The sequence below is a fragment of the Eschrichtius robustus genome, chromosome 13 (assembly GCF_028021215.1).
Source record: "Eschrichtius robustus isolate mEscRob2 chromosome 13, mEscRob2.pri, whole genome shotgun sequence".
NCBI classification, from domain to species: Eukaryota; Metazoa; Chordata; class Mammalia; order Artiodactyla; family Eschrichtiidae; genus Eschrichtius; species Eschrichtius robustus.
The window spans coordinates 80,380,323-80,392,717 of NC_090836.1; the positions used below are offsets into that span (position 1 = coordinate 80,380,323).

The following is a 12,395-nucleotide window of genomic DNA, read 5'->3' on the forward strand; positions in this document are numbered from 1 at the left end:
CCAGACACTATCAAACTCTTAGAGGAAAACATAGGAAAAACACTCTTTGACATAAACCACAGCAAGATCTTTTTTGACCCACCTCCTAGAGTAACGGAAATAAAAACAAAAATAAACAAATGGGACTTAAAAGCTTTTGCACAGCAAAGGAAACCATAAACAAGACAAAAAGACAATCCTCAGAATGGGAGAAAATATTTGCAAATGAAACAACAGACAAAGGATTAATCGCCAGAATATACAAACAGCTCATGGAGCTCAATATCAAAAAAACAAACAATCCAGTTAAAAAATGGGTGGAAGACCTAAATAGACTTTTCACCAAGGAAGACATATAGATGGTCAAGAGGCACATGAAAAGATGCTTAACATCACTAATTATTAGAGAAAGGCAAATCAAAACTACAATGTGGTATCACCTCACACCAATCAGAATGGCCATTATCAAAAAATCTAGAACAATAAATGCTAGAAAGGGTGTGGTGAAAACGGAACCCTCCTGCACAGTTGGTGGGAATGTAAATTGATACAGCCACTATGGAGAACAGTATGGAGGTTCCTTAAAAAACTAAAAATAGAACTACCATATGACCCAGCAATCCCACTACTAGGCATATACCCTGAGAAAACCATAATTCAAAAAGAGACATGTACCACAATGTTCACCGCAGCACTATTTACAATAGCCAGGACATGGAAGCAACCTAAGTGTCCATCAACAGATGAATGGATAAAGAAGATGTGGCACATATATACAATGGAATATTACTCAGCCATAAAAAGAAACGAAATTGAGTTATTTGTAGTGAGGTGGATGGACCTAGAGTCTGTCATACAGAGTGAAGTAAGTCAGAAAGAGAAAAACAAATACCGTATGCTAACACATATATATGGAATCTAAAAAAAAAAAAAAGATGGTACGGATGAACCTAGTTGCAGGGCAGGAATAAAGAGGTAGACATAGAGAATAGTCTTGATGACATGGGGTGGGAGGGCGAAGCTGGGGCGAAGTGAGAGTAGCATTGACATATATACACTACTGAATGCAAAATAGTTGGCTGGTGGGAAGCAGCAGCATAGCACAGGGAGGTCAGCTCGGTGCTTTTCGATGACCTAGAGGGGTGGGATAGGGAGGATGGGAGGGAGGCTCAAGAGGGAGGGGATATGGGGACATGTGTATGCATATGGCTGATTTGCTTTGTTGTGCAACAGAAACTAATACAGTATTGTGAAGCACTTATACTCCAATAAAGATCTATTAAAAAAAGAATCAGCGATGGAATACTTTTATTTACTGCTACATTAAGGGTTTAAATTTTTTTGGTGGGGGGGAATGAGTGGGGGGAATGTTTTGTTCCGACTCAATCATACTCACAGTATAAGCTGGAATAACCAATTCAAAACCCACAAGAGTATTCTTAGGTTTTTGTTTTGTCCTCAGCAAACTATCATTATCCTGGTGATCATGAAAATAACATGCACCAAACAGTCCAGTGCTAGAACCCAATGTCCAGCATCTTCAACCACTAAGTTCACTGAGGGAGCCGGCGCTTACCCACCCCACCGCTGGCTTTCATCTCTAGGTAGGCACATGATGCTGACTGCCAATGAAAGGCGGGGAAGAGGATTCGTTAAATGTATATTGAATACCCAACTCCAGGGTATGTCACAGCTAGAGCACTATTTTCATTGTATATTTATAACATTTTATTTAATCTCCTTAGAGTGAAAAGCAGCAGCAGTGGGAAAGTTTATTCTTTAAGAAGAAAATAATAAACTGCAGAGAGTGAAAGTCTCCTTGGAGGATATTGTCTTATTAAAAAGCATCATGAACTTTCCATGAGACTCTAAAATAAATATGCTGTGTAGGTTGAGCATATCCAAGTGAAAACAAGGTTTCTGAAATCTAATGAGAATCACCAGAAATATGAATTCTTTAAAAAAAACAAAATTCATGATCAGGCGGGATGATTTAGACCCTACAGTATTTCAGCAGAGTCAGTTTCAAGCAGCTTCTGTTAACAGCTCCAGCCTGGAGGGAGTGAATTGTGTTGCTTTCTGTTTTCTTCTCCATCTCTCTCCCCGGGGAGGAGACACACTGACCACAGGTCTGGCCGAGCGACGCAGCGGAGTGTTGGGGCGTGAGGAGGCCCATGCCTACCTGGAGGGAAGGGCCAGGGATCTCACTCTTTCTCTGTCAACTCCCAGCGGCATCTACACCCACCCTACCCCCTGGCATCTCCAAAGTGCCTCAGAAATGTGCCCAGAAATCAAGAGGAGCCCATCGGGAGCCATCTTGATTCAAGGGCCTAAGTTACACCCGGCCCTCAGCCCACATGGAGACTGACGCCCACAGACAACAGGGAACGCCGGCCATGAAAACGGAAAAGGAAAAAGCAGCACAACATTGCTCCTCTCTCCCTTTCCTGCATCTGCAACCTGTTTCTGTCCCCTGGAGTGGATGGACCACAGTGCATTTACAGCCAACTTGGGAGACCAGGGGAGAGCCTGGCAGTGAAAGGGGACACAGCCGTGAGATGGGGTGGGACTGTAATTCCCTCTTCCCTGAATGCAAGATACTTTAAGCCAAAGATTTCGTGAAATGATGTTTATTGTTTTAAAAAAGCTCAAGTCTGGAATTAGATAGTAATGATAGTTGCCTAAGTGTGAATTAATTAAAACCACTGAATTGTAAACTTAAAAAAGCAAGCTTAAGTTGTATGAGCCTCACCCACACTGGACTTGTACCAAACGCCTAACTATCCCGTTCCCTCAAACCATGGCTTATGTCACATTTTTTTTCAGGAGATTTCCCTAAGAGCAGCTATTTGCAAAATATTACACTTAAAATTTAAATCCGGGCGATTTGATGTTTTCTGGAAGAAAATGTACACTAACATGCCTCTTTACGCCTTCAGATAACAAAACAGCTGGTGTGAGAAGGGGCTGAACAACAGTTTCCATTAAATTCTTCTAGGGCTTCCTTTTTGTTATATACGCAGAGAAACAGATTTAAAGGAAAATATTATCTGGGTTCAAGATAGTGAATGGCATCCCCCAAACAGACCAAAGACGTTGACTTTCCGTGGAGTGGAAGTGTGGCCACTCCATGTATTACCTCAGAACTTATCCTAAGAGAGAGATGGCAACCTTGGCTCAGACACTGGATCTAATTTATTTTATTCTTGCTGGTCTTTCAAGGTCTGACGAGGACCCTCTCTCAATCTTCATCCAGGTGAGCTGCACCCACTCATCTAGCTGTCACCCAGTTAGACCACGCGTCATATTTTCTTCCCCTTTTCCAGTGTACCTACCTCAGGGCACTTTAGCTTTATAAGCTACAACTGCAACATGAGCATCCTTTTTCATTTACTGAGTAAGCTTTGCTATCCCTCAAAGACCGAATAAAGTGAATCACAGAAAGTGAAATCACATCCGCAGAGGGGCGTATCACAATGAAGATGTGCCAAAACACAAACCTCCGGTGTAGTGCTTGTCAGACACCAATTTAATGTTAAAGACACAGTTTGAAGAGGTATTTGGAAGCATCTCTACATGCCTTGAAGGCAGTGTGTAAGATAGCCAGTGAATGTGAAATCAGGAGTGCGGCTCCCTGGGTGTAAGAAGGTAAGGCCCATTCATAAATCTTCATGTCTTACCATTTAAAGAGAAACCGAACACTTAAGTTAGACTTTTGATGGATCAACAGGTGTGTTGTAAGATTTCTAAGTGATAGAGAGTCACAAACAGTTGACCACTGTGGACACTGGGCACACACGGGACCTATGGTCATCAGTGAACAGTGGGACGGATTACACGGGATTTACTGTGCTTCCACGGGCCACACGTGCTCACGTGGGCAACGCCTATGCTTCTTCCCCTCCCCAAGTCACGCCACATCCTCGCTGCTTATAGGACTCAGGGAAAACACAACCGCCAGCAAGAGTGCAGCTCAATTTTGACAGAGACTTAAGAGAGACAGATTGAAAATCCCTTCTGGGTCACTAATTACACCAAGTGCTCAACAACCAGAGGCTGACCATGCTGGACTGGGCAGGTGGGCAGGAAACCTGGTCTGATTAAGGCAGTGAGCAACGTGGTGAGAGCATGGAAACAGATTCATGGTAACCACGTACAGGGACCGAGCTGGCAAGTGCTACCGAGTGAAGAGAACTGTAGTTATTTACAACGCACAGCCCCGGCCCTTGTAATCTTCCGTCAGCACAAACGTTCATTTTAAAATCTGGGAGTATGCACAGAGTTTTCTCCAAAATAAAAACTTGAAAGAATGTGAGGACAGGAACCAGCGGCTTCATCTTGGTATTATTATCCTTTCTATGGCACACAGGATATGGTCCCAGTTTTTACAGAATATTGCCAGGAGAGTCACAGCGAAGAAGGTGCCGAGAATGTGGAAGCGGCTCTTCATCATGGGCGAGATGAACTTGGCGATGGTGGACACACACACCAAGATGACAGTCATGAAGGCCAGGACCACGTTGATGCATTTCCCCAGGAGGACCTTGGCGTTCACGGTGTCTGACTGCAGGGCTTGCTGCTCCTGCTGGTGGAGCTCCAACTTAGAAATGCGAGTCTGGCAGGACTCCAAGGCTTCCTGTGGGCGAGAGGGAGAGCGCGGATCAAATGCTGCTGAGATCACCGGCAACACGTGAGCGCGAGCTGGGACGCGCACGAGGGCCACCCAGCTCAGGGCGCTGCTGCCTGTGCAGCTTCGCGCTGACGATGATGATGACGATGATGATGGTGATGACAGACAGAGAAGTAAGACAAGAATCCCAAGGCTCACTTTATCCTGTTATTCACAGACAGGACGCGCATGTATCTACAACCGTGAAATACCACGAAGGAGGAATTACGGTTAGGTATTTTTGACTCCACCTGTATTTAAAATAAAGTGCCTAAAATACTGGCATCTGGTGGAACCATCAGGGACAAACCAGAAGAGGGGTGGGATTCCGTTTTGTGACAGGCGACTAACTCCAGTCACGGGGTAGGTGACATCTCCAACTGCTAGTCCTTTTTTGTTTTTTTTTCTTTTTGGCTGTGCCACACGGCATGCGGGATCTCAGTTCCCTGACCAGGGATCGAACTCGGGGCTCCCTGCAGTGGAGGCGCAGCGTCCTAACCACTGGACCGCCAGGGAAGGCCCACCAACTGCTAGTCCTTATTCCACTGCCCAGACTCCACGTGCACCTGTCACAGACCAGTGGAGGACGGAGGGAGGGATGGGGCCCGGCTGACTGTGGGGCTCTCATGGCTGCTCTTCGAACGCTGCGTTACCAGGGCACTATCTGAAGCTACGCCTTCTCCCCAGATCTCATTCTTGCCAAGGCTTTGATTACTAGACACGGACGACTCCAAGTATCTCCAGCCCAGCTGTCTCTCTTGAGATTGACTCATGTGTCTACATGCGTCCTGGACATCTCCATTTGAGCTTCTTAAAAGCACCTCAAATGCACCATGGCCGGTTGTGGATTCATGTCTGCACCTTCCCCGCTCCTGCCATCAACTGTTTCCCTTCCAATTCCTCTTCTCAGAAAACAGCACCTAATGCACCAAGTTGTCATGTGAGAAACGTGAGAGGCATGCCTTGACACCCCTCTCATCTAATCCAGCACCCAGCCCCTCCGATGCAACAGCTGGTATTTATCTTAACTGGTCCATTTCTCTCTCCCTTCCCACAGTAACCCCCCACCTAAGTCATCAGGGTCTCCACCTGCAGTAACTTTCTACCCATTTCTCTGCACACCCTCTTGGTCTTCAACCTCATGAATCCACTTTCCACACAGCAGCCCAAGTGATCTTTGAAAGACGCATATCTGATGTCACTCCTTCTTGTAGAACCTTTTAAATCTTTAACGTGGTCCAGGCCCAGCCACTGTCTCCTGCCTTGCTTACCTGGTAAGCCTCCTCCCCCCTCCCTCCCCCCTCCCTGTGTTCTGGCCATACCGGCTTTTTGAAGTTCTGAAAAGGACCATATTCAGGCCTTTGCACACACAGTGTGCTGTGCCCAAAAGGTTTGCCTCCCCACACACCATTCCCCTCCATCTTTCATGTCTCACACTGATGGTCACATCCTGAGGGACGCCTTCCTGGACCCACCAGACTATGTCAAGTCTCCCTCTGGCCCTCGTCCCTAACCAAGGGACCACACCTGCACCGCGCTGTTATCCGCAGCAGGAGGTACGTGCTGGCTGAATGCTCCAGACTGGATGCCAGTAACGGGATATGAGGCTTGAGAGAGAAAAACCTTACACCTCTCGGGAGAAAAGGATCTAAGTAGAGGTGGTACAAGGAGCTCCTTTTAGTTCACGAGCCTATTTTCTAACTCATTTACCAATATATGTTTGCTCAATTAAAATCCAGTCATGTTTTCAGGTTTTAAACAAGCAAAATGGCTCCAAAATTGATTTACTTTCCTTCTGCTGAACATACTCTATGGGCCAAGGGTTCTCTGTTACTATAGGAACTTTCATTACATAGGCTACCAACAAAAAAGGTACAACTTCTTCAGATCTCACATTCTAAAAAGTGCTGGCTTTCTACAACGACAGGCAAGTGCCCCCAATATCATGCATTCTTTTCAAATACTTAGGCCCATGGTGTCCCCTATTTTAGGCATGGCATGGAAAAGGTGATAGAACAGGATAAAAGATTAACATTTTAGGCAAATTCATTCATCTGTGACTGGGTAGATGAATTACATATACAAATAGACTGATCCTAGAATTGCCTTAGAACTTCTGTCAATTTTTTTACCAAAAGGAAAATCCAAGAAAATCAAGCAGTGAATCGTAAGGAATTTTGGTCACAGCACCCACTAAGAGATATTCAGCCCCACAATCTTTAGGACTTCCTCGGGCCCAGTATTTAACTTATTGGGGATAAGGACAGAGGACAGGATTATCTTTAAACTCTTCTAATTGAGAATTCAGGGTTCAAAAACTCATTTGCATTTTAAAACAACAACAAAACCCTTGCACCCCTATAGGCCAACAGTCACCCTCATCTATACTACTCCATCATCTTGTATAACCCTGCCTATAAGAACAAAAGAAACAAGAAATAAAGAGGAAGCTGAGCAGGTCCAATTGCCAAAAGCCCCAAGAAATATGGCTACTCATACATAATAAATACAAAAATTGGCCAGCATTTATTTTTGTCCGCTTATTACGTGTCAGGTAAAGATTTAAGTACTTTACATGTCTTATCCCATTTAATCCTCCTGACAGCCTTCTGAGGTAGAGCTCATTAATATTTCCATTTTATAGATGAGGAAACTGAGGCGCAGCGCTGATGTGTGCAGGTTCACGGTAAGGGGCAGAGCCAGGATTCCAACTAACCTAACAAGAAAGACCCTCCAGTCACTCACGCAGACATCCTCTTTGCACTTCTGAGCTACAAGGGGAAACTAGAAAATGTTGAAATGAACTCTTCTAAATTTTTAAGCTCTCTTTGTTTAGTCCCTCCCTTTATCTTACCCCTCCATCTCTAAAGTACGTTTCTTTAAAAAAGGAATAATAATATAAACCCAAACAATCCCCTAAATAAGAAAACCATATATTTAGACATCAGCTAGTGGCATCCCAGACATATTCTAAAACAGAATGCTCTAATAAAACAGACTGCACTGTTCACCTGGCAACACTTCACATTTAAATGGGTTCCCATTTTTTAAACCAGTCAGCGGTGAAGTTAAGTCTCCTAGCCCAGAGCAGGGGCAGAAATCCCCCAAGTGTCTTCTGCACCCGGGTCCTCAGAGGCAAACAAGTCTGATGCTGTGGCTCCCAGAGTTGTCCAAGTAGACGTCTGGGATTAGCACAAGCTCAGCCCTAGACACAGTGTGGAAAAAAACGTGGGCAGCTTAAACTCTGGCTTACACATTGTGGGAGAAATCTCTCCTTATGTTCCAGCCCCTTGTAAAGTGGGGCTGGAGAAAATAAGCACTGCCTACAAAGAAAATTTGTAAAACTGAAGCTGAGCATGACTGGAAGAGTATACTTTTTTGTTTTTTTCTTTAAAAAGGTGATCAATGGGAATGTAAATCACTGCAGCCATTATGGAAAACACTATAGAGGTTCCTCAAAAAATTAAAAATAGAACTACAGTATGACACAGCAATCCCACTTCTGTGTATATACCTGAAGGAAATGAAAACAGTATCTAGAAGAGAAATCCATACCCTCATATTTATTACAGCATTATTGACAATAGCCAAGACATGGAAACAACCCAAGCGTCCACTGATGGACGAACAAAGAAAATGAGGTACACATACGCACACACACAGACACACACAGGCATACTATGCAGCCGTGAGAAAGAAAGAAATAGTTCCATTTGCAGCAACATGGATGGACCTAAAGGGTATTTTGCTAAGTGAAATGAGTCAGACAGAGACAAACAACTACTGTATGATCTCACTTATCTGGCAGAATCTAAAAGGGGAAGGGAGGTAAAATGGGTGAAAGGGGTCAAAAGGCACAAACTTCCAGTGATAAGGTGAATAAGCCCAGGGGATGTACTGTACAGCTTGGTCACTATAGTTAACAACACTGTATTGTATATTTGAAACTTGCTAAGGGAGTAGGCCTTAAAAGTTCTCATCATTAGAGAACAAATTTATAACTATGTGAGGTGATGAATGTTAACTAAATTTATTGTGGTGATAATTTTGCAATATGTACACATATCAAATATTATATTGTACACCTTAAACTAATACAATTATATGTCAATGATACCAGAATAAAAACTGGGGGGAAAAGAGACCCTCTAGTACCCCTAAAAAAAGGAGCTCACGAAGCCTAGGGTTGCTTCACTACAGCGTTAGTATCACATTAATACTGGAGCATGCCTTTGTTTATACTGATCCAGTTACCCCTTCCCTCCATCCATCAGGATCCCACCCACCTCTTCAAGACCCACCTTCTCCAGGACATTGATTCACATTCATTACTCAAGGATTATCTGCAAAACCTTGGTCAAGTCACTTAACCTCTCTGTGCCTTGGTCTCCACATCTGAGAAATTAAGAGAATAACAAAAACTACCTCAAAAGGCTGTTGTGAGGAATAGATGGGGAAATGAGACACGTAAAGTGCTTTGATAGTGCTTGGCACACGGTATGCACTCAACTGCTTGAAATTCCCAGAAATATGAAAGCTATTATTTTAGAGATGAGCAAATAGACTTAAGGCTTGCTCAGGACCACGAAGCTGGTAAATGGCTGGGACTGAAGTCCAGTGTCTGACCACTAAGTGACCCCCCCGCCCCACTTGTCCATAGCTTGCTGGGCACTGCACGCCTAAATTTCTGAGGCTTTCAGAGTCTGCATCACGTGATTTGGCCCTTGTTCTCACTGTCTTGAGCCAATTGGCAGTTGCGTTACTTCTGATCCTCCACCTAGGCAAGCATGTCGAAGGCAAGGTTTGTCTAATGTTTTAAAATTTGTAAAAACTGTGGTGATGGTGGGGAGAGTAGAGTATCAGTGATAGGCTTGGGGTAGATGATAAATATTTGCTAACTAATTTAGGCAGAAAGTAAACAGAATATAGCTTAATGTCTATAACATAAGCTACTGGGGTTAATATGGTGAAGAATAAATGTTTGCTCCACGTGCCAGAAATCCTTTCAGGCTTGGGGGTAATGCACTTAGTTTGTTAAATGAATGAAAGGCTGGGAAGAGCCCACATGAGCTCTGGTGGGGAGAGGAAAGGCACCTGGATGTCCCGTGACCGCTCGTAGGCCTGGTAGGCCACCTTCTCCTCGATGCTGGCCAGCTCCTGCTTCAGGTTGGCCGTCTCGTGCTGATGCAGGTCCGTGAGGTCGTGCAGCTGGTCTTCCAGTCGCTCGTACCTTTCCAAAGAGAGGAGGTGATTCTGAATGTGACATTTCAAAGGTGTTCTGACAGCACTTAGAAAATGACATCCTTTGTGTCTGTCACCAGTGCCCCTTGGCTTGTTCTCAACCCCAGGCAGACTGTGCTTCCAAAAAAGTAAGTCAAGCTGTGGGGAACATGCTTTTGGAAAACACTGAACTCTAGCTCCAGAAAGGACTGGTCTCTGCAGTCTTAACTCTGTCCGCACCGCTGAGGGTTCACGCAAACCAAACCTGGTTTTTCCACCCACGTCAGACCAACACCTTGTCTGGCTGTGGGGACAACAGGACAGGCCTTATCATTGGCACATTCACCAGGGCTGGTCAGGAGACAGGGCTGTCAGTCATCCTGCTAAAGGCGAGGACCCACTGGCATCCTGGTGCTTTTCCCTCTTCTGACCCCACAGTGCCTAGTGGTTCACGGCCACAGCTCTCCTGCGCCAGAGAGGTTGTAAGGAAATGACCGATTTCTATGCTGGAGCCAATTCCACTTATTTCCCAGTGCACACAGTGATTCCGAATACATGTTTCAGCTCTTAGGACTTAAGTGTCAATTAAAAAATCATGCTTCTTGCAAATTAAAGATGGCTTATCAGGTGGCACTTCTGAAAGCCCAAATTTAAAGTAACAGAAGCGCAAAGATTCCCATTCCCACCCCCCAATCCCCTCAGAGAAGGGGAATTTTGTATTATATTTGAAACCATGTAATATTTATTTGGAAACAGGAAGCACTATTTAAGGAAGATGCATTAGCCTGGATGACTTCGATCAACGCCAGTTTTAGACGCTTATATAGTCACCTGATAGAATCATTTAAAAAAACACTTTAATACAGATTTAATGATTTTTCTCAGGTAGGACTTCACAGGTGCCCAATGTTGGTGTTTTGTAAGCAAGCCTTTTAAAAATCTCTTGACAGATGAATGCATAAAGAAGACATGGTACATATATACAAAGGAATATTACTCAGCCATAAAAAAGGATGAAATAATGACATTTGCAGCAACATGGATGGACCTAGAGATTATCATACTAAGTGAAGTAATAAGTCAGACAGAGAAAGACAAATATCATATGATATCACTTATATGTGGAATCTAAAAAAAAATGACACAAATGAACTTATTTATAAAACAGAAACAGACTCACAGACTTAGAAAACAAACTGATGATTACCAAAGGGGAAAGGTGGCAGGGAGGGATAAATTAGGAGTTTGGGATTAACGTCTACACACTACTATATATAAAATAGATAATCAACAAGGACCTACTATATGGCACAGGGAACTCTACTCAATGCTCAATAACCTATATGGGAAAAGAAGCTGAAAAAGAATACATATATGTATAACTCAATCACTTTGCTGTACACCTGAAACTAACACAACATTGTAAGTCAACTATACTCCAATGTAAAATAAAAGCAAAAAAAAAAAAAAGATCTCTTAAAGTAAGTAATATAGTGAGTGACCAAATCATGGAGATCACAAACATGTTATATAACAAATGAGAGCCAAAGCTGTCCTAATGGATATTTGTGACTTGAAATAAAGGGATCCAAAGGGTGCTGTATCCCAAACTATCTGAATGGAATTAAAGTCAATATTACCTGGAAAAACTGTGATGCAGAAACAGTTCTTATGTGACAAAGAATCCAAAGTCAAAGATGTAAGTGGAAAGTTTTTAAAAAATCATTTCATAAAATACGAGAGCCGAAAAAAGCCACATCTCTAAATTAACACATATATAAAATCATATATCACATAAAAAACAACGTGTAAACTAAATTTAAATTTTAACTCTTAACCATATGTAATAGGCATTCACTTTTTAATCTACATTTTTAGAAGTTAACATTTATTTGACAAAAAAACTTGTGTGGGGGGGATATTTTTATTGGGAAAATGGTGGAAAATCACCTCATACTTGGGCATACACACTTTTTAAGCTAGAGGCACCTAAAAGCCAGCCTACACAACACTGGACTTTAAAAATTAGCTAATATAATCCACAAGATTTGAATTTATTACTGATTATACTTATAATCTTAAGATTCCTTTTGAAAGCTCTTCATTTAGGGTGAAAAGTTTACTGAGCAAAATACAATATCATAAAAAAATACACTATATAAAGACTTCAAGATTTATGTACCAAATAAAAGCTACCTAGCTGGACGATGAATTCATTTTTTACTTGACAGTTATTACGTAGGGAAATCAAATACAGATCTACGAATTAGTGTACCGAGACCTCATAACAGCAGCCTACTGAATCAGGAGCTCAATATACACCAGTCATCGACTATATAGTGATATTTTAACTGACCCACATGTATAAGGTCTCTCTAAGCTGTCAGGCTTCAAGTCACAACTTACAAAACTTAGAATCACAAGGTATGGAAAGAACTATCAATTCCTAAATGCCTTTTGGCCTATATCCATAGTTACAGAAAATACAACCACTAGCATATCACTTTCGAGCAATCTCTCTGCAGGT

The 12,395-nt window shown here is 42.8% G+C and overlaps 1 protein-coding gene across 5 annotated transcripts in view; it reads right to left on the reverse strand.

The window, feature by feature from the left end:
* The window catches only part of TMCC3 (transmembrane and coiled-coil domain family 3), a 329,301-nt gene that overhangs the window by 35,965 nt on the left and 280,941 nt on the right, over nt 1–12,395 (reverse strand). For 4 of the 5 annotated variants that reach the window (XM_068560839.1, XM_068560841.1, XM_068560837.1 and 1 more), the window contains exons 3-4: nt 9,743–9,878; nt 2,457–4,615 (exon numbers count right to left, since the gene is read on the reverse strand). In XM_068560839.1, the coding sequence (XP_068416940.1) occupies nt 4,313–4,615; nt 9,743–9,878 (439 nt within the window). In that variant the 3' untranslated portion in view covers nt 2,457–4,312. Of the gene's footprint in view, nt 1–2,456; nt 4,616–9,742; nt 9,879–12,395 lie in introns of those variants that run through there. The other variant, XM_068560842.1, reaches the window with a different exon arrangement.